Source organism: Lissotriton vulgaris, chromosome 1_1, assembly GCF_964263255.1.
Source record: "Lissotriton vulgaris chromosome 1_1, aLisVul1.2, whole genome shotgun sequence".
In the NCBI taxonomy this organism is placed as follows: Eukaryota; Metazoa; Chordata; class Amphibia; order Caudata; family Salamandridae; genus Lissotriton; species Lissotriton vulgaris.
Window position 1 is genome coordinate 1,345,581,806 of NC_141685.1, and position 27,429 is coordinate 1,345,609,234.

Sequence of the window (27,429 nt, forward strand, 5' to 3'; positions counted from 1 at the left end):
TATGAGTGGGCTTTTCATGGTATTGTTCTGGAAGGATCTATGCCTAAGGTACGTTCTTTGGAGTTTGACCATATATCGTTGATCGGCTTTGACTAAAATCTTCCTGGGGCCATTGCATTCACACAGGCCTATTCAGATGACATCAGGGCTGCTCTTTTATAAGAGAAGTAGGTGGTACAAGAATACCTTTGGGATACAAAATTGGCACTTCGTGACAAGTTGGCAGAGTGAGTGGACCCACTACCTGCTCACCCTCCGCCTGCCGCCGAAATTAGAGTCCGCGAGACGAAATAAGGACAAGAACTCAGCATTGAACAATATTTCTCCAAATTGAAATAAAGAAGGGAATCCACAGAAGACATAGGACCAGGATACTGGTGATGACCCCGTATTGCTGGGAACTGCAAGAGTGGCACAAAAGCCTGAAGGAAGGCACAAATAACAAGAATGTGGCAGGGGCTACTATCTCCTAAGAGTTGCAGTCCCTGAGGTGCAACTAATCTGGTTGGGGGCAGAGTTCACACCCCCATACAGAAAAGGATCCACAGTATGATATAATGTAAGGAAAGGAAACCAATAAAGTATGCTTACCAAAACTAAAAGAGAAGTACAAATCAGGCTGGAGATGAATACCTACAGTATGAAGCGTGCAGATCACAGAGTGAAGACGCTAATGCAGGCCAAGGTGTAACCCATGAACTAAGGAAAATATTCCCAGTTTCTTACTGCAATTAGTGAATTAGGAAGACTTAAAACTCATGCAGGTAAATGCCCCCCGAAAAAGTGACTTAAAAGGGCCTGCATCACTACCATCAACATCTAGTATAATGGGGTGACCCAATGCCCCTCAGAACCTGGGTGTTCAAGAATTTGGAGAAAGCTGATTCTGTCGGGTAACAGAAAGGATTCTTAGTATGCTCAATAATAACCAATGCAAGAAAACAGTACTCAAACTGTTCAGTAATAATCAAATAAAAAGGAGAAAACGACAGATAACATGAATCAACGACACACCAAATTTGAATCAATCATAGTCTGTATTTAGGAAAAAATCCATATATTCATTTACATTTTATGGGATCGAACTGACATTACATGGCTGTCAGAGTTCAAGAACATATACTTTGTTCCAACGGCGCAAGTGCTATGGTGAAAAAAGTGCAAAAAAAGGTGCTAAATGTGAACAAGATATATAGAGTGCTGTATGAATCGTTAAAAATAATCATCCAGAGGAAATCCATCCCTAGGTACAAGAAGCTCCAAACCGCTTGGGTTTTAAATTTCCATTTCACTTGCGGCGGAGAGAGTATGGTCAGGATTATCACAAGCATGTCGACGTTTCGACCCCAAGGTGCATGATTTATTAATAAGCATGGCGGGTCTTCCTCAGGACAAGGCGATACAAGGGACAGCCAGAGATAATGGAGGAAAGGTCTTCAGGGAATGGTCCACCGTTGGTTGGACTCAAGGGGTAATAAATGAACTTACCTCCTTGATGGTGATGAGTCACAGCAAAATGGCAGCATAGTTCAGTCGCTCTCCGGCGCTGCTCAGGAAGAGCTTGGCAAGATAGGGCTCTCAGTAAGATAACCCAGATGCTGGTATGTGAATGCTTTACTTGCCCTGATACTTCTTAAAAGGAGGCAAGCTCAACTCCAGCCCTTGGAGAACCTTGGAGGCAGGATGTAGAAAGCAAAAGCCAGTCCTTTCACTCCCAGGACAGGAGCAGCAGGCCAGCACAGCAAAGCAAACAGCAAAGTGGAGCTCTTCTTCCTATCAGAATGTCCTCAACTTAGAAGAATTCTGAGTTTATGGTGTCTGAGGTCCAGTACTTATACCCATTTCAGTTTCTGAAATAGGCAAAATTCAAAGGAAAGTCTTTGCAGTGCACAAGACACTGCCTTTCCCTGACCTGGTTCCAGAGAAACTACAGGGTGGTGTAGACTGATTTGTGTGAGGACAGGCACAGCCCTATTCATGTTTCCTTGTCTACTCCTCCCACCACTCTAGCTCGGGAAGGACCATCAGCCTGATGATGGGTCACACCTCAGCTCCCTTTGTGTGACTGTCTAGAGAGAATGCACAAATAGCCCGACTTTCATCCTGACCCAGACGTATTTTCAGAGACAGGCAGAGGCACAGATGGTTAAAGTAAGAAAATTCAAATTTTCTAAAAGTGAAAGACATGGGAACGAGGGTCCCATGCTCTCCAAGCCACTGGAGTCAAGCTAGCCTGGCTGATGAGGGGTGATATCCTAAAACCGGTGTCAGTATGCTTGTTTCCAGTCCAGGGATGACCTGGCCTGGCACTTCAGGCTGGACTGTTTCCATGAGGAGCAGGGTCAAGACTGATTTGCATATGGCTGGGTTTAAACCAGAATGGCAATAGGAGCAAAAAACATGGATTTCGGCCCAGATCTCTGTACTGGTGTGAATGTTTGACATTGTTCAGCATCTGTCCATCGATTGTTCTTAAAGCATTTTCCGAACTCCAGTTTAGAAACCACCTTCATTAAAAGATGTGTTTTTAAATTGTGAATCCAGAGACACTAAACTTCAATTTTTTACTAGCTCCCAATAGGCAGACACACTAAGATGTTACAATGTAGCTCCAATCCTAACCTATGGGAGAGATAGGCCTTGCTGTAGTGAAAAAGAAAATTAACTGCATTTCAATGCCAGGACATGGAAAACACAACTGTAATTGTCCTACATTTTAAATATACTGCACCCTGCACATGGGGCTACCTTGGACCTATCTAAGGTGTACCTTCTATGTTATGAATGGGAGGGGTTGAGCCTGGTAAGTGGGTGCACTTGCCAGGTAGAAATGGCCGTTTAAAGCTGCACACACAGACATTACACTGGCAGGCCTGAGACATGTTTGCAGGGTTACTCAGGAGGGTGGTACAATCAATGCTGCAGGCCCACTAGAAGCATTTATTTTACAAGCCTTGAGCACACACAGTGTACTGTACTAAAAACCTACTAGGAAATCTAATATGCCAATCATGGAGAAACCAAATACCATTACATTGTAGACAGGGAGCACTTGCACTTTAGCACTGGTCAACAGTGGTAAAGTGCCTAGGGCACTAAAACCAGCAAAAATATAATACAGCACACAGTCAGAAACAGGAGGTCATAGGCAAAAAGACAGGGGAAGCCACATAAAAAAATGCAGGTCTAATTGCGCCCCAACCTTCTAAGGATTCATCTGTTGTATCGCATAATCTGGTATCTGGGGCAAGGATGTTAGACCCACTGAGATATTGTTGGTTTCTGTCCACCACATCGTTGGATGTTCCTTCTGTCTTAATCCATTGTTTGTCCAATTCTTCCTGTAAAGGCCTTATTCTCAGATGAGATAAAGGTACTAGTGAGATGGCAAAGGGCATCCTCCCTAGTAGCGAATTTAATAGGTATGCTGAAACAGGCTTTCTTTTCAATAGCATGTGCACTAATTGTTTTTCTTTTTTTGCCTTTCCTGTAATGCAAATGCTTGGTCTTGGGTTGTATCTAAAACTGCTCCCAAGAATATTATCCTCTTTAATGGAAGAATCAATGACTTCTGGTAATTGACGGTCAGACCAATTTTTTTTAACCCCTTGCATGCTGATGACGGCCGGGAGCCGTCATGGCACACAGTGCTCGTGTGCTGATGACAGCTCCCGGCCGTCATGACCGCACCCTCAATCGGAATGTGCCGCAAAGGCGAAAAATCGCTGCAGCATGCAAGGGGTTAAATAATTCCAGACAAGCCGGTGTGGCAATCAATGCATGACGTGCCATTAGTGCTTTTATCAGCCAATCCTCAAGGTATGGAAATACCTGGAAACCCTTCTTTCTGCCTTAGGGGGGTTGCACTGGAGCTAGACATTTTGTAAAAATGCAGGGGGCTGATTTGAGCCCAAAAGGGAGGGCTTTGAACTGATAGTGAGTACCGGCAACTCTGAATGTCAGAAATTTGCGATGTCCCGGATGAATGTGGATATGATAATAACTTCCTGTAGAACTAAGGTTGTCATGTAATCTCTGTGGTTGAGGGATTACCATGCAAATGGATTGTTTACTAAGGTATTTATTTTGCTTTTGGAGATCCAAAATGGGTCACCATTTCCCTTATTTCTTTTTTATTAGGACAAAATGGGAGTAGAAAGACATTCCTTTTTGGGAGTGGTGTACTTTTTCTATTGCTCCTTTGTTTAGCCTGGTGAGGATCTGGAGTAGCTGGAGATGAAGTGGGTGCACTCCCTTTGGTGGACTGTTTGGCAGCTTTTCCATGAATTCTGAAGTATGGCCATAGGTGATCAAGTCTAACACCCGTCTGTTGGATGGTATTTACCACCATTGATGAGAGAAGCTGGAATGTTTGCTACCACAGGTTGGTGGTTTGTAATGGCTATAGCCAGCCCTTCTATAGAGTCATTGTTTTCTGCCAGTGTCTTTTGCCTGTGAGGTTTGCTTTCTTCTAAGCATTTGCTTCATGTAAGCTGCGGCTGGTGATTATCTAAATGATTGTTGTTAGTATGATGGTCGGTATTGGTTCTGAAAGTGTTGATATTGTGGGTACTTCTGGAAACACCCTCTATATGAAAACAAACCTCTTCCCCCTGCTCCTGGAAAAGGCATATTCCTGAATTTTAAGATGCACAGGGATATTGCGGTGTCTGTATCCGTCCTAATTGTCTGTAAGGCGTCATCGACATGCTTGCCAAATAATGCCTCCTCATTGTAAGACTTAGCTAAAAGTTCACCACTGGCAAATGTTTCTTGTAAATCATTGGCAGGACAAGAACGACTGTAGCAGGATTTTTATGCTTTTTGTGCCTTCCCCCCAAATGTAATCCACTTTTGGGATCGCTCTAACAGATCTCTTGTTAGGCTCTTTATAATCCTACAAGAAGCAGTCTGATAGCTTAACAGACAAAGGTAATAGAAATCTTTTTTTAGCTCTTTCCATGGGATTTTGGAAAACGTCAATGTCATCAGGTGGGGAGTCCATTGGCTGCGGTGCAGGTGGAGATGGAGTTGGAATTAAATAGTCATCCCATTCGTTAGGAGTAGATTGAGTGTTGGGTATTTCCCCTTCCTCTCTGTCATCATATGAGGAGGATGGGTCATCCCTAGGAGGCACTGCGATGTTGGAAGCAGAAGTAATTCTAGGTGTTAAAGGTGAAGGTATCGGACAAGGAGTTCTCAGAGTTGAAGCTGGATGTGGAAGAATGGACTGCATTGGAGATGTTAGTGGGTTCCGGAAATCTTTTATAATAGGCTTGCAGCATGCCTTGGATGTCTCTTGGACCAAGTTTAGTGGAACGTGGACCATGCCTTCTTGTGATGAAGAGTGGCTATTGTGTTGGAAATGTTCCACATATTGCTTAGGCCTTTCCATGTATTGTCGTTGTTGTGGAACATAGTAATCCTAAAAATACTCTTCCTCATCATCCTCCTGATACTTGACATTTAGTTTGGGGGGATTATGGGATGTTCCAAATGGACCCTCATCATCTGACTCCTCATCACGAAGGTGACTTAACGGAAGAGGAGAGACCTTGCTAGGTCAGGTATGCTCTGGAAGCAAGAATTCTTGAGATGTTACCTTCCTCATCAATGGTATCGCAACAAAATTGTTGTCGACTCTGTGGCAGCGTTTCCCGATTGTAGAAGCTTTTTCGCTGGTTTAAACGTCGATGACAATGTTTTGTGGATGGTCCTTTTGTCAACGGTATCGTCATCGATGGCTGGATTGCTGTCGTCGATGTATCACTTGTCAAGAATGCCTTTGCCAACAAGATCGGCGTTGACAATGTTGTCAATTTGGTTGTTATTGACAGAACAGCCGTCAATGCTGATGTTGACGTTACCGCTGTTGTGGTCAGCGGCAATGCTGGTATTTTCGAATGTGATGATGCCATCACTGACATTTTTCAAGCTACTTTAGCCTTAACCATTGATGGGTCTGGGGAAGATTTCTCTAGGCGAACAGCCAGGTTAGAAAAGGGAGTGGTAGGCTCTGATCTCACAGTTTCTGAGGAGATTTGTCTTTCTTTTCCCTGTTAAAACTGTCTCTTGGAAACTCATGATGAGTCTTTTTTCAAGACCTTCCTAGGCACCTCTAATGACCATTGGTCATGCGACCTTTCTCTTTTCTGTGACCTTTCCTGAGAGTGAGTAGAATCTTCACTATCCTCCTCCTCCGAACTTTTTTATTTAAATTTCTGCGGCCATAAGAGAAGCCTCCCTTCCCTATATTTAAGAGTTCTGGAGGAAACGTACAACAGATTTTGCAGGCCTTTACCTTGTGGGCAGGGTGTAGGCAGTAGATACACCCTTGTCTTGGTCTTCAGAATGAAGTCTCTTTTTCCCACTGGTTCCACAGGGAGTCCTTTCCTTGATGGCTCTGACATAATAATAGTCAGTATCTGGTATTTGTAGGTAAAAGTTAAAATATAGTTGAAGAACTGGGCCGAGCTCAGGGAGACTCCCGTCACATGACGTGCAGTAGAACGTCTGAGGTAATCAGCTTCTGTGGGGAGTATTCTAGATGGTGTTGTCACCTGATTGGCTGAAGTTTGGTCCTTTTAAATGATGTGGATAAGTTATTAAAATGAAGGTTTCATTGCCATTATAGGCTGTAGTAATGTTCTATACTGATTTATTATTGTACTGTGGGACTCCCACTTCAACAACATAAAATGATTCAAGGATGTGAATCAATGAAAGATCAAATACTAAAGAACATTGATGACTTGTGGATGTGGATTCTGTGCGACAGGATATCTCTTTTGAAGGACTCACTTGCACTCTCTACAAGGATGTTTCTCAGGCCGCATTACAAAAGCGCATCAACTTCAGATCTGTTCCTGGAAAGTTAAAACCAGAGAAAATACATTACAGCTTCACACACTCCTTTGGAATTGTCTTTGATTATGCCATAGCAATGACCAGATTGCGATGCTAGAAATGACAAGGCTGAGGACTGAAATATTTAAGCCCTCGGTATTGGAGAATCAAATGATTTTAAGCGTTTTCAAAATACAGCCCTATTTAGCCATAGTTACATCAGGGTATGACAGGTTTTTACTAACAAGATTTCGACTCGGTATATTTCACAGACTTACCAGCTTTCCTAATATGAATACCTTGTGACGCTCTTTGACAGCCTGTCCTTGTGATGATTGCTCATGTCAATCCACTATCCATGTTATCTTTTTTGTGGTTTTTATTCTGCAATAAGGAAAGTGTGGATCTGACCAATGTTAAAAATGATGGGACTTAGGACTTGTCGACCTGCGTATATTGCATTGCAAACCCTGGATAATGCGGATTTGATCTAGAAAGTTGCAATGTTTTTTAAAAGGGCGGTTGCCTACAGGACGAGCTTAGTGTTTTAATTACCTTTGGATCTTAATTCTGTTATTCCCGATTACATCTATGTCTTTTTAACTTTCATGTATGACTGATACTAATGGAGCTACATTACTTTTATATTGTCATTTTGTTTATATTGTATGTACTGCTTCTATGATTGCACAGTTTTACAATCGAATAAACCTACATTTGATTTTATTTTATTTGACCATGTCACAGACAGGTCTGAATTTGAAAAAAATTATAAAACTGGTCTTGGGGTGAGATGAAGTTAGCACAAGGAACAGAGAGCGGACAACAGATCCTTCTCTCTCAGCAAGACAAATATCGAGGGCTGGAAGACGAGCGCAAAGCTGCAGAGAATGCAGCTGAAAAAAAAGTGACTGAAAGCAGGAAGGTCCGAGAAAGTTGTTGAGACAATCCAATGACTGTTAAGTTGTTGTTAATGATTGGTGGTAGATTCTGTTAAGAGCCGAGGGACACCTATCAGATTTTCCAATTGACTTAGAAGGGAATGGCGGCAGACGGAGGTGACAAGGGAGGATATAGACATAGTCAGATTGGTGACCTTCCTCACAATGTTGGCTCACAGCAGCTTTCTTGGGTGTTATTAGATTTGGTGAGACTGGGTTGTGGTGATTTCTGGCCCATGTGTGGAGTCCTCCGGCATAGTGCAATCAAGGAAGGGAAATCAGCAGGAATCGTGGGCACTCTGGAAGGTTTTATGTTTTGGTGGTATGCAAGACCATTGATCTGTTCTTTTGCCCTGGGGGACATAGTTGAGGATCACAAGCAGAAGATGATGCACAACACCCATTTTCCAAAAATATGCCGTAGCTTCATAGCCTCTTGTTGTACCCTAGAGCAGGAGGAGAAATGTGCATAGCAAAGAAATAGATCAAAGTGAAGGTGCACTCCTATAATGCAAAGGGATTAAATGGAGAGAAATGGGGACCACTATGGAGATCAGTTGAGCACCTTCCACATATCATAGTATGCATTCAGGGACCCACCTCGCTAGTAAAGATGGGAATAGGATGAAACATAGAAACTGGAGATTTTAACACAAGAATAATTTAGTGGAAGGCACAAGAAGGGCTGCAGTATGGCCCATAATTTGCTTTTACTTGCTGCATAACTTAGTCAACCCTGCTGCATAGTTTGGCCACATAAATCCAGTGCCACTGCTTATTATTAACTGGCAATTTTAACTCGGTGTGGGATGCGAAAAAAGGACTGATTGAAGAGAATAGAAGGAGCGACTTTAGAGATGTAAGACTTAGGGCATCTGCCAGGAATCCTGAAGACAGGGACTACACTATTTCTCTCACATCCTCTGCATTTAATACTGTGTAGACCTGATTTCAATATTTACCTTCTTGGTCCCTGTATCAACAATGCAATATTTGCATGGGATACACTCTCGTACTACGTGCATGTCACTGCTGACATTAATCTGCATCTGAACCCACACACTCCACTAAGTAGTCTTTACACTTATTGTTGCTTGCAGGACCAGCCTAAAAGCAGATCCAGGAAAGCAAATTAAGAAATGCTTTGCTCATATGATAATGAAGAGAGTACATCAATGGGAATACAGGTCGCCTTTAAACAGCGGTGAGTAGGAATTGTATTTCGATGATGGCCCACCTCTGCAAGCTTTGACTGTGGGATGCCCAGAAATTAGAACAGGAATCAAAATCTAAGGAAACAAACACATAGAATCACCCACAATGGCTAATATGAGAAAATTAATGACAAGGGCCAGCTAAAGACTATTCACACGTTTAAAGTAGAGAAGGCACTCTTAGAGTGCAGACAATAAACTAGGATCCCACCTGCCAACAGCTCAGAGGGAAAGGGAAAAAGGAAAAATACTACACAAAGGACATCAGGCCTTCCAAAGGGTCATTACAAAATGTAAATATAAATGATTTTGTACTTGTATAGCGCACAGCTACCCGGACCGGGTCTCCCGGCGCTTGTACTCATACCGCTGTGGAACCCTTCCTGGCTTTTCCCTGTGAAATGTCCACTCCTGGGCATTCCCATGGTGGAGGCCAGGCATCCCAGCGCTGTTGGGGCCGTTGTGAAGATTAAGCAAGCTATTTCCCAGAGTTGCAGCGTGGGGCCTGTGATTAGAATAGGTACTGAGGCAAGAAATCAGGTCCGAAGAATTTAGAGCACAAGAATCCGCCAAGACCGGCCGAGGTGGGATTTGAACCCTGGTCCCGGGCCAGACCTCTGCATCAGGGTTTGCCGCTCTAACCATTGAGCCACACTCAGATGAAGATGCAGATGAAGAGTAAATATAGGCCTTAGTGATTTTTATTTTAAAAAACTCTACTCCAAAGATGAATCTACCATAGATCTACAAAAAACAATAACTCACGGAGTTGCTTCTACCTTATTTGATATTAGAACCCAGACAGATTGTAGATTCCTTGATAATCAAAAAGAAACATAAACTATCAACGAGGGCGCTGACCAGCATGTGGATGATTTTTATGAAACCTATGAAACCCTGTTAACATTAAAGTTGAGAAATCTGATTAATCATGTTGCAGAGCAAGGAAAGATGAGAAATTACATGGGTGAAGGCATTATAATGATTCTACCTTATAAAGCTAAATATTCTCCAATGTGCACCTCATGCAGGCCAATAGCTTCTCCCCCCATATGGAAGGTCAAATATATTTGAACATCCTCAAAGGGAGGGTAAGCAAGATTCTACCTTATGTAATACATGCTGACCAGTCCATGCTTCATTTCTTTAGGAACTCACAACAACATTATATAGACAGTCCACTAGGTTGAGAAGAAGAAAAACATTCCAGCAACATTAGACTGTTTCAATGAGGAGAAAGCGTTTGACTGGGTGGGCTGGATCTTTTCACATCTGATTTTGGAGAGAATTGGCTTTGGTGCATGATGTATGATCATGACAATGGCACTCTATATCCACCCAGTTCCTACGATCTCAATGAATAATGTATTAAGAACTACATATTTAGAGAGGGGGACCTGCCTGGGTCGTCCGATGTCCCCTCTTCTTTTTGCGTGACGCATTGAATCCCTCGTACAATGGATAATCAGAGAGAAGGATATAAAGGGTATCCGTTATGGTGTAGTAAATATCTGGGGATGGTGAGCGGTAGGAGGCACTCTACACATTTGGTGGGGCTGTCTTACTTTGCACCTTTTTGGAAGGAAACAAAGAGCATGTTGAGAAAAGTCCTTTAATTTCCCTTTGTTCCTGGAATGAAAGTTTTCTTCCTGGGACTGAGATCCGCCAACCGCAAACATATGCCTAATTTAGAGTAGCATTGTGCACTGAAATACCTAGGGGCGGCAAAACTAGCTGTAGTCCTTCACTAAAAGAGACGTGATCCCCCCCTTCAATTACTTATTGGTGTCATAGACCCTGGTCTATGCTGGATGTGAAAATCCTATAAGTAACCTTAAGGGCACACATTTACTTTTAGAAGAAAAATTAGTTTCAACACATCCTCGTGGGCACACCTACATTCACATTACCACCACATTGTAAGGCAATTATCATATTTTAGTGATCATTACCATTGTCGGCTAGAGGAGGGCAGCAACAGTGAAGGAGGGCGTAAACCTATAAGTTGTAACGCTTTGCACCCGGTTACTCTAAGAAACTATCACCCATGGAGCAGTGGCGGCTGGGAGGGTGGGTGGATGTCAAGTGAAAGAAGGGAGACTCATTAAGATCATGATGTAATTCTCACGTGCACATTTGGACCAAGTCGCATCCCTCTCAGTTTGTGATCATTTGTTGCAATTGTGATCAGAATAACAATAAAAATACATATGGACAAAAACAGGAACTTGAAAACTGATGACTAACAGAAAAAGAAGGTACTATAAGGAAACATGAACATACCTTGACAAATGGAACCCTGTTCTTGTCCTCGTGCACAGAGAGGTTCGTCTTGGACACTGAGAGAGTGAAACAAACAAAAATGAGAAATCGGATTCTAACTTGCAAACAATTGATATAGTAGAACACCAAGACAATTCGACTGAATTATCAAATTAAAGCATTTTCCATTCTTTCCATCACAGGCTGCATGATCCACGCCTATAATACCTTACTTTTCCAGTAGCTTTGGTCTCTTGCTGTTGTCCTCAAAGTATGTCTCACTCTCTCTTTCATAGGCGACTAACTGTGCTACAACTTACCTGGTCTCTCTCATATTGGTCATAATGGCCTTTACAGCTTTAGGGACTTGGGCCATCATTTAAAGATTGGAGGGAACTGAAAAGTCTTCAAATATGAAAGAAACTCTCACATGGAGTACAATACACAGGTTGAATTTCCTCCATCAAAGGGATGGTATTGAGGAATTTCAGGCGGTGGATTCTACTCTGCATTTCGAGTTCCCTCGAGAAAGACGAGAAATTTCATCCCTTTGACTTCACTCTCTGGTTTGGAGTGTTCGGGGCCTAGACCAGCAGTGTCAGATACTCAGAAGACGTGTGCTTACCGCAGACTATTCAATTACTTATGACAATCAAAGGGAAGAAATGCTCCATTTCAGTATCAGAGATATCCAAACTCTCTTCCACTTAGCTCTAACTACAATTACAAGCACAATGACCTACCCTACCTGTTTGGATTTATTTCATCTATAAAAGAACATTATAAACAATCAGGTGTTCTCCTCTATCGTAAGTGCAAGACATCTAACCTGGGCTTCTATTGGAATTCTATAATGCATATTTTCAAGCCCATTATCGCAGTTTTAGCAGCAGTTTCCTGCCGCTAAAACTGCAATAATTTTAACGAGGTACTTACTAATATTCCCCATGGTTTTAAGATTAGAGGGGCAGCACTGGCAAGATAATCACTCATTGGTAAAGAGATATGCTTGTCCAAATGGTCCATAAATAATTTAGGGATATAAACCTGACTTTTTTTTTAGAAGGCATGTACTTTTAATAAAACTAGGAAGGCCATGTATATTCTATTTACTAATCATTCTTATCAATATTGAATTATTAAAATGGAAGGAGCGCATGGAGAAATAAGCATCAGTAACACCAACGAGTCCAAATATTATGTGAAAGGCTCAGCCCACTTTACTCTTTAATTAGTTGCAAAATGTTATCATCGCTCTGGGGCGTTTCTCATTCTAGCTAAAAGAGGTGAGAGCCTTTTCTGGTTTCTTGAAAGAAAAGCGGAATATAACCTACAACATATAGTCAATAAACAGAATAAGGGTAGAATCGACATCTTGAATAATACTATTCATCCAACAATAGACAAATGGAGGGATTTCCATACATGAAGGAGGGAAAGTGTCATTTTCATTAGCAGAATGTAGTAACTGGAAAATAAATCCACCTGTTGTTCTGAATAAAACTCCAAGATATATTTTAGGTTCTTTTTTTATAATTTCCCCTTATGGAGAAACTTAGAGAAACTCAGCCTATTCGGTCTTAATTTCATTGCTTTTGTAACCCCCAGGCAAAGTATATGTTTTAATTGCTAGCCAGACAACATGTATATTCATTTTGCTGGGGATAAAAATGTGATATCATCTGCATAGAAATTTATCTTGGGGATTTCAGAAAAGAAGTGCCAAAATGGTATTGTTCTGGTGGATATATTGAGCTAGTTGTTCGGTAAAAAGAACAAATAATTAGAGAGAGAGGGGACATCTCTGATGGGGGCTGCTCTAAAGATATATTTGCCCGGAGGGTAAACTACTGATAATCACTTTTGGGAATGCCCCTTGTAATAGAACAGGCCTTGTGAGCTGGGAGTGAAAAACTAACCTTTCTCAGTACATTAAACAAAGAAATCCAACCCACGAGGCCAAAGGCCTTTTCCACATATGGTAAAATAATTACTGCTGGGATTGAGTGCACAGTTACCACATCAATACAGTCAGACATAAATTGGGTGCTGGTGAATAGATCCGTGCTAGATATACTTGCCCCTGTTAGAAATATGTTTACCCTTGCATCCCATACTCTCCCAACCTTCCTTCCTCATCCACCACCCTACACAGAGCTGAAGCATATATTTAGCACACGCTAAGAGCATGTGGTAAATGAATGTGTTAAACCTCACGGAACAGGTAATAAAAATGCCCCATTACTGTGCAACTCGTAATAGGGGTGATTAAGTAAATCTCTCGCTTTTTTTCTGATTCACCGCAATACATTTTAAGTTTTGCTGTAAATTTTTCCACTGTGCATGTGCCTTGCTAAACAAATGAGAATATAAAATATTCCATTGAGAATGGTGGGTGGTGGAGGTCTCAATGCTCGGGCTGAAATACAGCAGTGTTGACATAGATAAACTACTCACCATCTAGCAGGTCACGAATCTTATCCAGGTAAATTTCAAAGTATGAGACCTAGTGAGGGAAAAGCAGTGAAACTGGTTACAGAACAAAAATAGTCATTGAGAAACGACTTCAAGCTTCTCTGCAGCATACATAGTCATCCTCAAGTAGGAGTACAGATTTATATGTGATAAATGTACATTACTGCTTACAGGAGAAACCTTATACCCAAGACATTTGCCGTAACCACTCTTAGAAGCCATAGTCAAATAATTAACAAAGTTTAAGGTCAACGGACAAGTAGAAGATCCTGCTCCTATTGTGTACTTCCACTATTATAGTATGGCTCCTTTTTTCCAGCATAATATTTAAAATACAGATCACTTCAGAATTCCACATTCTGCTGGACAGTTTTGAGCCACCACTCACTGTGAGAAATGTCTGCATCAATCCACTCTTCACTGAATCATATTATTATAATTTGAGGACAGATAAGGCGTGTTAGGCCAATCCAGGCTACCCTTGGTCTAGAAGTTTTTTTTGCTTGCCTAGGCTTTTACGATCTTCAGCACATGCATTGCTTGCAGTCTTTCTGTTTTCCTTTATAGTCAAGTCAATTTTTATTGTATAAAATTATTAAAAATTATTACAAAATGCATTTAGATCATCATAGGACATAAAACATGTGTTAAAATATTGGCAAATAGAACTGTTTGTCAAATGACAAGGTAAATGTTATATATTTCAGTTTGGTGGTGTGATTCCAAGGTCAGCTTGCTGTAAGAGAGATTGGGCTTTCATCATATATTTGACCCCCCTGCAGGCCAACATAGGACATGATCCATCTAGCCATCGGATTACGGCTTGCCTACAAGTCCGAATGTTCAATTTGTTAAAAATGTTCTTTAAAAGCCGTCTCCTCAAGTCCTTAAGCGCCGGGCACACACATAGTAAGTGCGTTAATGTTTCATTTCGGTATCCACATAAACAACAATGGGGGTCGGTGTGACAATTTTTCCAGGATGGTAACAAGTCCTTTGAGAACTGTAGTCCTAGTCGATGTTTTATGTATCTTTGTTTTAGGGAACTGTTAAAGTGGCTTTCTAGGTAGGTCTGTGGTTTTATCCCGGAATATGAATTTATCACGGTCCACCCGTGTCGTCTTTTTGCGGTATTTATTTTGTCTTCAAGGTAGGATTCCCATTTGTTTTCCTTTATAGATTTTAAGTATTCCAATAGGTTTTACCATTGAGGTACTTTAGGTACTTTTTTCATTTATAACCTTCATAGAAACTGCATTGAAGCATCAGGATGGGATTTTAGCTTTCAGTTTTTTGAGCATACAGTTTTGAGGTAGATCATCTTGACTACATATAGCCAGATCTAAAGTGGCCCCTAGAGATAGTCCAGGCGCTATTGGTTTAACGGCTATAATCAGTAAAGGGTTGCAGTGTGACAGAGATACAATGACCCTGACACCCTTATTAATTACAAACACTGACATTGAACCCTAAAAGGAGTATAGGTATTTAACAAAAGTGATAGTTCTTGATAATCTTTAACCACATCACCCTTTGCCCGCAACAATATGATAAAGTTATGTTTATGATGACTCAGTTACTTTTACTCCATAAGCTCGCCTCATACTGGTGGGCAAGGAAACTGCATCTAAGGTTATTGATAGCTTTTTTTGTGTCACTACTACATGCCATACACAAGTCGTGCCCAGCATGGCCTTTCTCTGTGGGTAAATGTACCCTCTCCAACTTCCAGCTTGTATACAGGGGAACAATCACTGTGTGTGGTTTGGCTGATGGATGAGGGGTAAGCTGGCAGTGATCATGGCAAAGAGAGTACAGAATAAGGGCATATTTACTGTTTGGCATAGAGGAACATTGGTCAAAAAGCAGTGGCTGCCCCAAGTAGAGAAGTTCAGAGTGTCACTGACATGAGTGTAGTCTTAATATGGCAGACAGGACATTTACCAACTGTTGGCAGAAGTCTTATATTTACCCATCTCAAATTGTTGGTGTAGGAAATCTGCTACATTTTGCTTTTGCATAATTACGCGAAATTACTTGTCACGGGACACATCACATTAGGCGTAACTATGCAAAATTCAAATCTGACATTTAGCCCTACAATGTAGCACAAAAGCCTCCTTGTGTCTAATTTTGATGCAAGGACGCATTTTGGGTTAACAAATATCACGAAAAACACTATTGCAGAAACAACAGCTGGTCAAATTCTGGTTGTTTGTGTTGTTTCAGTGCTTCCACGCTATAATTTTGCCTTAAATGGATGCGTACTTATGCGATGGGACATAATGGTGTAATTTCAGGAATTTTACATGACAAGTGTAATGCGAAATCCACACATTTATACAAATTATGCTGGCGTAAATTAGATTTCACCCCGGCCTGCTATAAATAAGGCACTAATAGTAATGGTGCCACTAGAAAGGTAACCTTAGCCTACTCTTATGTCCTTGATCTTTACCATTTTCAAATTTCTGGTAGTAGGTTTGGGCAGTAAAAGCTTGGGCTAAAAGATTGTGGAGAATTCCGTGGCTATATCCTGAATCAGAGAGGAGATCTTGATATCATAACACTCAGCAGAATGCACGTGGAGTATTCCGTATGGCTACCCAGCATACATGCCACCAGCATGGCCTTAGATCTGCTGGCGAGTGTGCGTACAGCAGATGGAGGTTGGGTTCCTTGCAGAGTGCAGGGGTGGCTTTACCAGCTGCTTGTCTAGCATCATGTTCCCACAAATAATTGTTCAGTTGCATATAGGTTCAATGGAGCTAAAAGTGCCAGCTATACATAAGCTCCTAAATGTTTAATTTGTCTGGACCACCGTGCTGTTATGAAACACTGTGGCAGCTTCTGAGGTGCAAAGTGCATGTAACTTGCTTATGTTTTTGGCTGATGTTGTGGCCACCAAGCAAAGAAGTGACCTAGATACAACTTTTAAAGGAAATTATGTCAGCGTTTTAAAAGGCCTTTTGATTACATTTCTAGGAGCAAAACAATCCCCCAAGAGACTCTGGTGTTCCTGATCAGAGGAAACCTGCATACATCTGGGAAAGTATCCCACTGTGGAGGGATCTCTCGGCCTCTAGCTGAAAGGGCTGAGTATTGTTTTCCCGAGACTCTGGCCGGAACATCTCTTTCTAATAGTGAAAAGCATCATCTCCTCCAGGACTGGGGCAACCTTCCACTGCCTGCAAGGCAGGCGAGTGTGGTTATACCTCGTGCAGATGATAGCCCTTAAACACTGCCATGCACATGATTATTCATCTGGAAGGAAGAGAGGTCCAGGTTATGAGGATCAGATGCAGGAAATGGTTGCTGATCAAGTCGTGGCATAAACTACATGGGTTAAAGGAAGAAACTGATAAAGGAAAAAGACACAGAAAAAAGATTTTAAAAAGACTATTCTCGACGGGAAACAACCATCCCAATGCAACTTTTACCACGCACTACCATCACAACGCAACTTTTACAACGCAAAATCCGTTACAACGCATGCCATTACAACGCAGATGCTATTACAACGTATGCCATTACAACGTAAGTATGGGTAAGTATTTAATTAAAATAATATTCATTTATTTTTTAATTAATTTTATTAAAATAATTATAATTTAATTTATTATATTAAATGTTAATATTTTAATTTAATTTTATTTAAATTAAATAATTTAAATTATATATTTTTTTTATGAAACCCCCTGGGGTTAGAATAGTAATTTTAACCCCTACACTATCCAGCACTTACCCTACTATTACACCCCCCCTGGAGTTAGAATAGTCATTTTAACACCTACACTATCCAGCACTTACCCTACTATTACACCCCCCTGGAGTTAGAATAGTAATTTTAACCCCTACACTATCCAGCACTTACCCTACTATTACACCCCCCTGGAGTTAGAATAGTAATTTTAAACCCCTACACTATCCATCACTTACCCTACTATTACACCCCCCTGGAGTTAGAATAGTAATTTTAACACCTACACTATCCAGCACTTACCCTACTATTACACCCCCCTGGAGTTAGAATAGTAATTTTAACCCTTACACTATCCAGCACTTACCCTACTATTACACCCCCCTGGAGTTAGAATAGTAATTTTAACGCCTACACTATCCAGCACTTACCCTACTATTACACCCCCCTGGAGTTAGAATAGTAATTTTTACCCCTACACTATCCAACACCTACCCTACTATTACACCCCCTGGAGTTAGAATAGTAATTTTAACACCTACATTGTCCAGTAGTTACCCTACTTTTACACCCCCTGGTTTTAGAATAATAAATAAAATGTTATTAAATAACAATAAAAATTAATTTAAAGAAATTATTTTAAAAAAATTGTAATTAAATGAAAATTAAATTAATATTAATAAAATTATATACTTACCTATACTTACGCTGTAATAGCATGCGTTGTAATAGCATCTGCGTTGTAATGGCATGCGTTGTATTGGCATGCGTTGTAATGGATCTTGCGTTGTGATGGTATGCGTTGTGAATGTATGCGTTGTGAATGTATGAGTTGTAACGTCATACATTCCTATCGAAAGGGTATCGGGCACAAGGCCCAGCATTAGCAACTTACTGAGGATGTGAGACACAGTTTCCTTGCCACACCCTCTTGCAGAACAATAGGAACTGACGAGGGTGAACATACGTTCAGGAAAGTGGACATGCTGTACTGGATGCACGTACATAAGTGTTGTGCCAACATTTCAGAACTGACAGTTATGATAGCTGTTTCTGGTACCAAAAGACTGATGAGCGGAGGGAGGCAGAAAGTAAAAGTACTTGCTCTACTTCTGTGTCCTCAGTAGGGACCCGATTTAGTAATGTTTGACAGCCCTGAAGAAGGTACAATACTCCAGCTGGGCAGAGAAGTCAATGTGAAAATACAAACCCTGTCCATTCATGACATTGAATCCTATAGCCAATCACTGTCTTAGAACACTCTATTGTATAGTTATTTTTTATAGAAGTATCCCAATTCCAATGCTACCGTACACAATCCCTACTGTCCGTATTGTAGTAATATTCATCTAGTGAAAGTAATCTTCGATACCAGCACATCTGTAGGTCAATACTGAGCCTGTGCTGCCCAATTTACAAATCAAGACCACTTTTGGATCTATATTTATTGTCATGTGAGGTCACATGCCCCGTTCATTACAGACACGGTGACTCTTCAGCTACTATTATTTCTTTGTTCCGACAGGTTCCCAGGCTCTTCTCTCTTTCCCTCCATTTGTTACAGTCTCTGTCTTTTCTCTTCTTCTTGGCCATCCAACCATTCATCATATGTTCACCATCCCCCTCCTTTTCTCGTCTTGTACATACATTCATCGCAAAACCTCTGGACCCTCATTATGGGCAGCCCTTTCTTTTCTGAAACCTGCCCAAAGTAACGTTTGGACAGGGATAATAATTACACGATTAATGGTCATTTCCCCAGGTAAATTTCGACAGGTGAAACATGTCAAATTTTAAAGGGGGGAAATGGCTGTCAATTGCCAGTGTATGTAGATTTTGGTGCGTGGTCCCATTTTAAAGGACACAACCTATAATTGGCAATAATTGTCATACCTTTCAGTTTCCGGGACCCATGGTATCAGATTTTAAAAGGTGCAATAATTATCAAATCCCAGCCAGGCCATTGGTTGTGGTTGTGAGGGCTCTGATTTCCCACTCCTAAAACGATCCATTCACAACAGGCTCTCTGGCTCTTCTCGCTCCCTCTCATTCTGTCCTTTCACTCATCACTGTATAGCGGGCTCTCCTTTTCACCCTGATCTTCCATCCATCACATGCTCTCCATCTCAGTTCTTCTTATACCTTTTGTTTGTGTTTCACAAACTCGGTCTCTCCAGTTTTTTGTCTCTTTATTCATGACATGGATGTGCCCATCGACTCCTCGCCTGTCCTGACATCTATGGAAGGTGTACTGCCTCTCCTCCCCTTCTCATCCTGTCAGTCCATTCTTTATTTTCTGTCTTTCTTTCTCTTTTTGTCTCTCCATTTACTACAGACTCGCTGGCCCCAATTTGCCTACTAAACTTGTAACTCGTGACCCCTAGGTTTGTACCTAAATTAGCATGTAGATGTATCGATTTTTGGAATAAAGCTCTAGTCAATGGAAGTGTGAACGGGCCAAGAAAATGTTTGTGTGCACCAATATTCCAGGCTATGTTCACCATGAGATGACCATTCCTTGAAGCTGGGAATAGATGTACTAAAATGGAATATTATACCATACTCTGGTAACGTCGTGGGAGTAAATCGATGTATGGGATTTACTGGGAACATCATTCACTGGGTTACCTTCTACAAATCTATTCAAAACCAGTTTTGTATGTATGTATGAATGTGTGTATGTATGTACATGGTATACCTATAGCGCAAAGCTAGTGAAGTCGAACACCATACGAGTGAAGACAGGGACCAGAACCCCAGGTAAATGGAGACAAAGAAGTGTTAAAAAACACAAAGCAACAGGCCTTCTTTATTTATTCACCTAGGGGCATATCAGCAAGGGCCGGCGATAATTATCGCTAAGCGCACTTAGCGCTAGGATAATTATCGCCGGCCAACTCTCAATTTTATCGTGGAGATAGCGTGCTATCAGCAACGCTTATCTCCAAAGCGATAAAATTCAGAGCGCAAACTGACAACTGTGCGATTATCGCTGGAAATCCAGCGATAATCACACAACTTTTGGCGACAGCTTGCTGATAGGGCTACACATACTTAGCTATGATATCCACCTTCCATAGAATATCATGGCTAAGTCAGTTTCACAGCAGGCGTAAGGAAAGTAGCGATAACAGAGGTTATCGCTACTTTCCTTGTCGCTATGCTTCTTTGCTATGCTTACATTTCTCCTATTATCAAGCCTCACGCTTGATAATAGGAGAAATGTTGCTTAGCGACATATCTCCCGTTATCCTGGGGAGGAACGCCCACTTTGCATCTCATTAGAGATGCAAAGCTGGGCGTTAAGGGAAGGGCGAAGAAGCATGGATTCACGCGTTAGCGTGTCTTTGCTAATAGGTCGTTAAAATTATCACCGCTTTTCGCCTGAAAACGGACGCTAAAGCGGCGATAATTTTAACTCTAGTCCTTGCTGATATGCCCCTAAGGATCTAAAACAACAAATATGGTAGCAAAATATCATACTCAGTTATCGTCTGACAGAAATAATGTCTCCAAAATATTGTTAACATAAATATCACCCAAGATGAGTTAGTAATAGAAAATCAACACCCACTTGGATACTTGTATAAAGCATATTTAAAACACAATTTTTTGTCAGATAATATTTTTGGCAATGGTATTCTGACACACAACTGGAAAGAGAATCCTCATGACCACCTCAATCAACCCTGCTCCTATTTAGGAAATAGCTGAAAACATAACGAATTAACAATCATCATTCACTCTCACGAGGCAGCTTCCTCACCAATCAGTCATTGACTGTGACTTTGCCTTTGGTCATGTATAGCTATCTTTTGCCTTAGGACTAGGTTTGCGCTATACCAATAACATATATGGGCCAAAATATAAGTGTAAAGGTCATATTTTGTAAATTGCGAAAGTGAATTTGCACTCCTACATCAGGCCATTTGGGAACCTAAGTTGAAGTTAGTTGCACAAATGGCTCTGCAAATTGACCCTTTGTCTCCTTTTCTTACCCCAATGCACATACTCCTGGACATTCCCAATGCTTTGTTGCCACATAATTGCACGGGTAATGGCATGAATGTAGATTTACTTTTTTTTCGAGCACCCCAAACCCTGGACAGTCTAAGAAGATACTGGAATGGCAGAAATGTTTCTGTATGTGGAGAAGTCTTCCGTAATGACTGTCATTCTGCTGCTAATTGGAGAGCCCTTGTAACAGAAAAGCAAGCAAAGGTATAGGATATAAAGAAAGGATGGACTTCAGGGACCCCAATCTCATGTAAACTTTTCGATAGCCCCCAGCTACCCATAACACCATCTTCATCTCCAGCATCAGCTTGTCCAGTGGCCCTGACAGGCATCTACTTACCTTGATGTGAAATTCCAGGTTCTCGTCCATGGAGTAAATGTGGTTGAAGATGTCCCGAGCTATCCTTGGAATGATACCCATTCCCTGGGGGTCATGCAGCTTTCCCTAAAATGGGACGAGAAGGAAGAAACTCAGGACAAAATCATTAAAGTAAGTAGCCTGGGAAGAAGGCTTAGTACAATTGCAAGATACACGATCCATGCAAAGTTAGAGTGAATTGAATAGAGGATAGGACTTTAAACATATTGTTTTATATCACATTCAGAAGCCAACTTAGACTAACACTACTGATTGTATATTGGGCTTTAGGGAAACCTGATCTGACAAGCAAGGAACCAACCGAATACCCTAAAAGCTTAGGCCCTCATTAAGCCCTTCGATGCTGATGACGAGCTCAGCTCGTCATCAGCCACGGGGGGCGTGTGCGGATGACGAGCTGAGCTCGTCATCTAACGCGGCTTTTAGAAAAAAGCCGCGTAGGGGAAAAATAACCGCCGCAGCGATGGGGTTAAGAGTTTCCCAGAAGATTATCCCTGTAGAGAATACTGCTTCTGGCAAGTAGGACTTTCCTGGTGTCTCTAGCCCTAAACTTATTGGGTCTGTAAACTCCGAACCCGATAATTCTGGCCTGGAGACACTACACCCACATTCCTCAGAGGGATTGTGTGGGACTGCAGGAAGCTGTTTCATCTGGCCCCTGCCTCCCAAAAAGTGCAGGATGGGGTGGACAGAAAATCTCACAGATTATGCTAATGAACCTCTACCCTCCTGCAGCCCCGCGCACCATTTACCTATCATGGTCAAGGAATAACTCCTCCACACATTTACCACCTGCTCTAAGCAGATGGTAAATGTGTGCAGGTTTGGACCTATTATTTCCCCCAGAAGGGCGATAAACCTGGAATTTGGCTCAATATTCCTGGGTTCAGACGTTATTCCTCATTCCAGGGGAAATAACCCATAATCGCTATTAATTCACAGGGAAATACCAGCTCACATTTTGTATCTCCCTATAGAGCTGTCAGGAAAACTCCAAATTCGGATCCAAGAATCCTCTATTCACCGTAAGCAATTGCAAATGACGCCCAGAGATTACCAGTCACCAAAAGAGCCCATCTCAACAATAATGCCCGTATCCATTTATGTTCCTTGGGAATATTGTTTGCTGTACAAGCTAATAAGAACATACAATATGATTATATATAAATAACATTAACTGTGTACTACCAATGTTAGCATGTGATAAAGAGAATGCAGTCTCTATCAATTTTAGTCAACATGATTGAATTACTTTCTTGTCTTTTGTTGCCTGTACTGTAAAAACTCAATAAAAATATAAATGCCATAAAACAAACAATCCTCAATTCAATAAACATCCCCCAAAAAAACACAAGGCCTTGACTGCCAACAGCCTAGGCAATCGGAGAACGGAAAGCGACTGCATACAGGTGCTGGTTCTTCTGGATCTCTCGGAGGCCTCTGGCACAGTCAACCACAGATCTCCAGATGGACCGTGTCAGGCCACAGGGTTGACCCGGCCTGGCACATAACTGGATCTCCTCTATTTTGAAGGATTGATCTCAATCAGCTTGTCTGACCTCTTTCAGGTCACCTAAAGTCCATTTGGACTGTGGAGTTTTACAGGTTTCGCTGTTTCACCACATCTCTTCAATACTGCTGAGTACCTGAGTCAAAGAAAACCTTTCAAAATACAATGCTCTTCGTCTGCGACTGGATGGACAGCAACCGTCTTAAACTTAACTCCGACAAAATGGAGATTGTCATTACTAAGAGTACGTTTGATTACTTGAATATAGAAATCTGGCCTACCGAGATGGGAACTCCCCCGTCTCCCAAGAAATCTGTAAAAACCCTTGGTGTCCTTATTGATGACAAGCTACCGATATGGTTCAGCCAACCGACAGGACTGATTGCACGCCTATATTCCCTGAGGAAGCCCCAGGCGGGATGGCCATGTTAAGGGACGAGACATGTGTTGGCTGTAATCTGAAGCTGCTCACCCAAGAGAATGTTGCAGTATCCCTGTACCTGCATAAAACACGTTTGCAAAAAAGAAAGCTGCAGTCTGGAATTTTTCCGCAAAAAAACCACAAATAACCAAGATTTGTCCTGACACTTCTTTGGTACTCTCTTATTTCCTGTGGAATGGGGATTCCCCACTGTTAAGGGCAAATACGTTACCTATATTCAACTCAATAATACGGTTACTTAGGGATTGGGACCTTTTTTCCCCTCTTTTTCCTCCTACATCTGAAGTGTATCCAAGAGGAAAGAGCACATTTTCTTTCCAAATCGGCCATAGCGTAGAGGGAACCAAGTAGCTCCAACCGCAGAAGCAGACAGAAGCAGTCCAAAAGAGCCTGACTTAGACAGAAAATCGAGAAAACCAGAGCACTGACAGATTGTTCAACATTTTCCACTGAGCACCCAGGCCACAACCAACCACGATTCCAGCAAAGAGACCAAGAAGCATGATCACAACATCCCTCCAGAAGAGATGGAACAAGTCTGAACAAGTTCTCACTCCACGGTGACTTGACTCAAGTATATTGCCCCCCTCAACAGGGGACAGCTACTCACAAGATAAATCAACAACAAGGAAGCAGTACCATCCCAAAGCACTCCTCCCAGTATGGCTTAGGGGTGGAGCAAATAAAAACCAAACAAGTGCCAACGTGGCATACAGGACCAAAAAGAAAAACTCAACATCGGAAAGGGAGTTTGTCAGGATTCCGTTTAACCCCTTCAGTGCTGATGACAAAGCCAGCTCGTCATGGGTGTTACCTGCCCTGTGCTTATGACGAGCTGGCTTTGTCATGAATAATGGGGATCTTGATATTTTAGCACCCAGCGGGAAAACCCATAGCAGCCAAGGTGTTAAGGATGAAATTCCCAAAGCAAGTAGCCGAAAGTCCCAATTGTCCACCTGTTGCAAATGATGAATCAAGACATAATACATTGGTTAGGAATATGGGGATAGAGGGAGGAAGAGATAAGACACCAGAGGCACAGGTTTGGAGTGGCACCAACAGCAGCCCCAGATCGTCTCTGAACACCCACTCGATAATCTTGAATAAACATAAAGTCAAACAAGAGCTATATGATTCTTGTGACCAATTATTTGCCCAAAACACAAGAACATTTTGTTATCAGTTTACCACTCATACAGGAAGTAGCTGTGACCAGCTCTGATCCTATTGAGATACAGGCACAGAGCTGAAGACGTCAAGGAGAGGACAGTGGGAAATAAAGGCTGCACACTGGCAGCATCTCTTTGACAGCCGCCAATAAGGGAGGTAAGAAATAGACATTTTGTAGAACTTAAGAGAAAGAACTACAGGGAATCAATTGAAAGAATAATGAGGTGGGTTAGACGGATAGGGAACAGAGAATCAAAGAAAGTAATAAAGGGCAAGGATGTAAAGCTGGGTGATGAAATAATTCGGAAGTGAAGAAAGCTTAAACAATTCCAGAATATTGCTAGACACCTACCCAGTACCATGTCTACTCTCACTGCTCTGGTGTTGTGAGGTACAACAGGGCCAGTGCACAAGTCTTCAATTTGTTACACATTTTAAACTTGACATCTTTTTTCTAAAAGGTGACTTTCTGCTTTTTACATGCCTTGCACTTACAAGATAACTTACTTAGAGATTATTTTGCAGGCAGTACATTTCTCAGTAAGCGTATTATCATATTGTTCACACATTCTGTCCCAGGCTAAGGAACACTGTACATAATGCCCTTTACATTTAGCTCTGAGTCTAAAGACAAACAAGTACATGGTGATTGCACTTTTGACATAGTGTGATTGATAACGGTGATTTTGTTATATAAACCGCCTCTGAGCTTATTTAGACAGAGGAGCACTTTGGTTAAGATTATCCTGGAACACTGTGCCTGAGAGGGAATCCAGCTGACTCTAGCCTTCATTCTGCTAAGGATGGTAGCCTGCTCTACATCAGACCAGCTTCCTGATACATCATACACAAGTATGGGGGTTGGTTTGTCACAAGAGATCTGGCAGAGGGTATTCCCACTATGCTCTCGATAGTGTAGGTAGGAATAGGATAGACGTATAAATATATTCATAATCACAATGCAAGTTTATAATAGTTTATCTTTTTCACCATTCTTGGAATGCTGGTAACAATGCTTTGTTTCATCATACTAATAATTGCACCTCATGCTTTTTACACAAGAAAACAATTGCTTCAAAAAATGTTCGAAAACCAATTTGTAACTTTCATCCGTCTCCCTTTGAGCATGTCTGAGTAACAACGAAAGGGTAGATCTGTTTCCAAAATTTCCTTGGGGAATTAGAGTGGTCATGGTCTGAGGTTGCAGATACTATCTGGTACCCTGTAAGGTTAGAAGTCCAGATGGCGCACTGTGATCTATCTAGGAGTTAGGCCAACATACTCTGATGATATGTGTGGAATCATTCCTCATATTCTGACTGTTATGTTGTCCAGATACTAGTCCTACTTAATTCATAGGAAGCATATGACATTGGAAGTACTTCCCCCTTACCCGTAAATGAGAATTGTGTAGTTTCTATACTGGTTTCCATTCCCCAGTCTTCAAAGTTTTCCAACCTGGCCTCTTCTGATCTTACAAGAGGGTTTGAATCCTAGCTATTATACCCAGGCTCACAAGACCCTAATGGCAGGGGGCCATCTGGGCCCACATTTAAAAGGGGAACCACACATTGAAAATAGCCAGACCCCCTATAGAGAACCGAACTAGCCAGGTCAACAACTTTTGTTCAGATTTGCCATTGCATCTGCAAGGAAATCATAGGAACAAGGACAGTAGAACAAATAATTTGCCCAATTAGATAGGGCAGAAATGACAATCAAACATGCATTGCATCTGCCACCAGTGTAGCTTGGCTCTGAAGGCTCAAGAAATAAAGAGCGTAAAATCATAAGGTATAAGGGAAAATTGCAAACCAGACTAAACCTGCCTCTTACCCCAGCATCCTCTTTTTTTCAACTCAACCTCATGCAATCCACAGAAAATCCTGGGCGTGTCTGTACTCAACAAGCAGGAATGATAACACATTCAGAACGGCATCAGACCTATCTCTGCCAAACCATCTCCAGAGAAACAGCAGCCCCTGCCTGCACCACAAAGGTGTGACCCATCAAACTGCAAATCCAACAGTAAATCCAGAACCTGACTGGAGAGACTGAAGCAGTTCAAATGCACAAAGAGACGAAAGGACACAGTGGAGGCCAAATGACTGGCAACTGAGTCTACTGAGCCAAGACCAGACCAGAGAAGTTGTCTGGTGCCAAACCCATCATGCCCCACGTCCACAAAGGGATCACTGATATGATCTGGAAAGAGTGGAATCCCCCCACCATCTCTGAGATCTACTCAAGGGCATCATTATAATGCCAAACAAACATATAGGACTACATGAACTTAGTGCTAAGCCCACCCGCCAAAAACCCTTTCCTCCATAATGCATCAACATAACACTATTCCTGAGAGGAGAGGAGGAAGAATCAAATGTAATGCAGCTGGGCTCAGAGTCTAAGGAGGAGGCCATTTGAATGTGCCTAGTACTGGCAGAGAGGACAAAAAGACTAACCACTCTCAGCT

At 41.7% G+C, this 27,429-nt stretch overlaps 1 protein-coding gene across 1 annotated transcript in view; it reads right to left on the minus strand.

The window, feature by feature from the left end:
* Positions 1-27,429, minus strand: part of KIF5A (kinesin family member 5A) — a 660,796-nt gene that overhangs the window by 367,120 nt on the left and 266,247 nt on the right. The window contains exons 4-6 of the mRNA XM_086966580.1: positions 21,796-21,900; positions 13,721-13,769; positions 11,285-11,340 (exon numbers count right to left, since the gene is read on the minus strand). Coding sequence (XP_086822706.1) covers positions 11,285-11,340; positions 13,721-13,769; positions 21,796-21,900 — 210 coding nt within the window. The remainder of the gene's footprint in view (positions 1-11,284; positions 11,341-13,720; positions 13,770-21,795; positions 21,901-27,429) is intronic.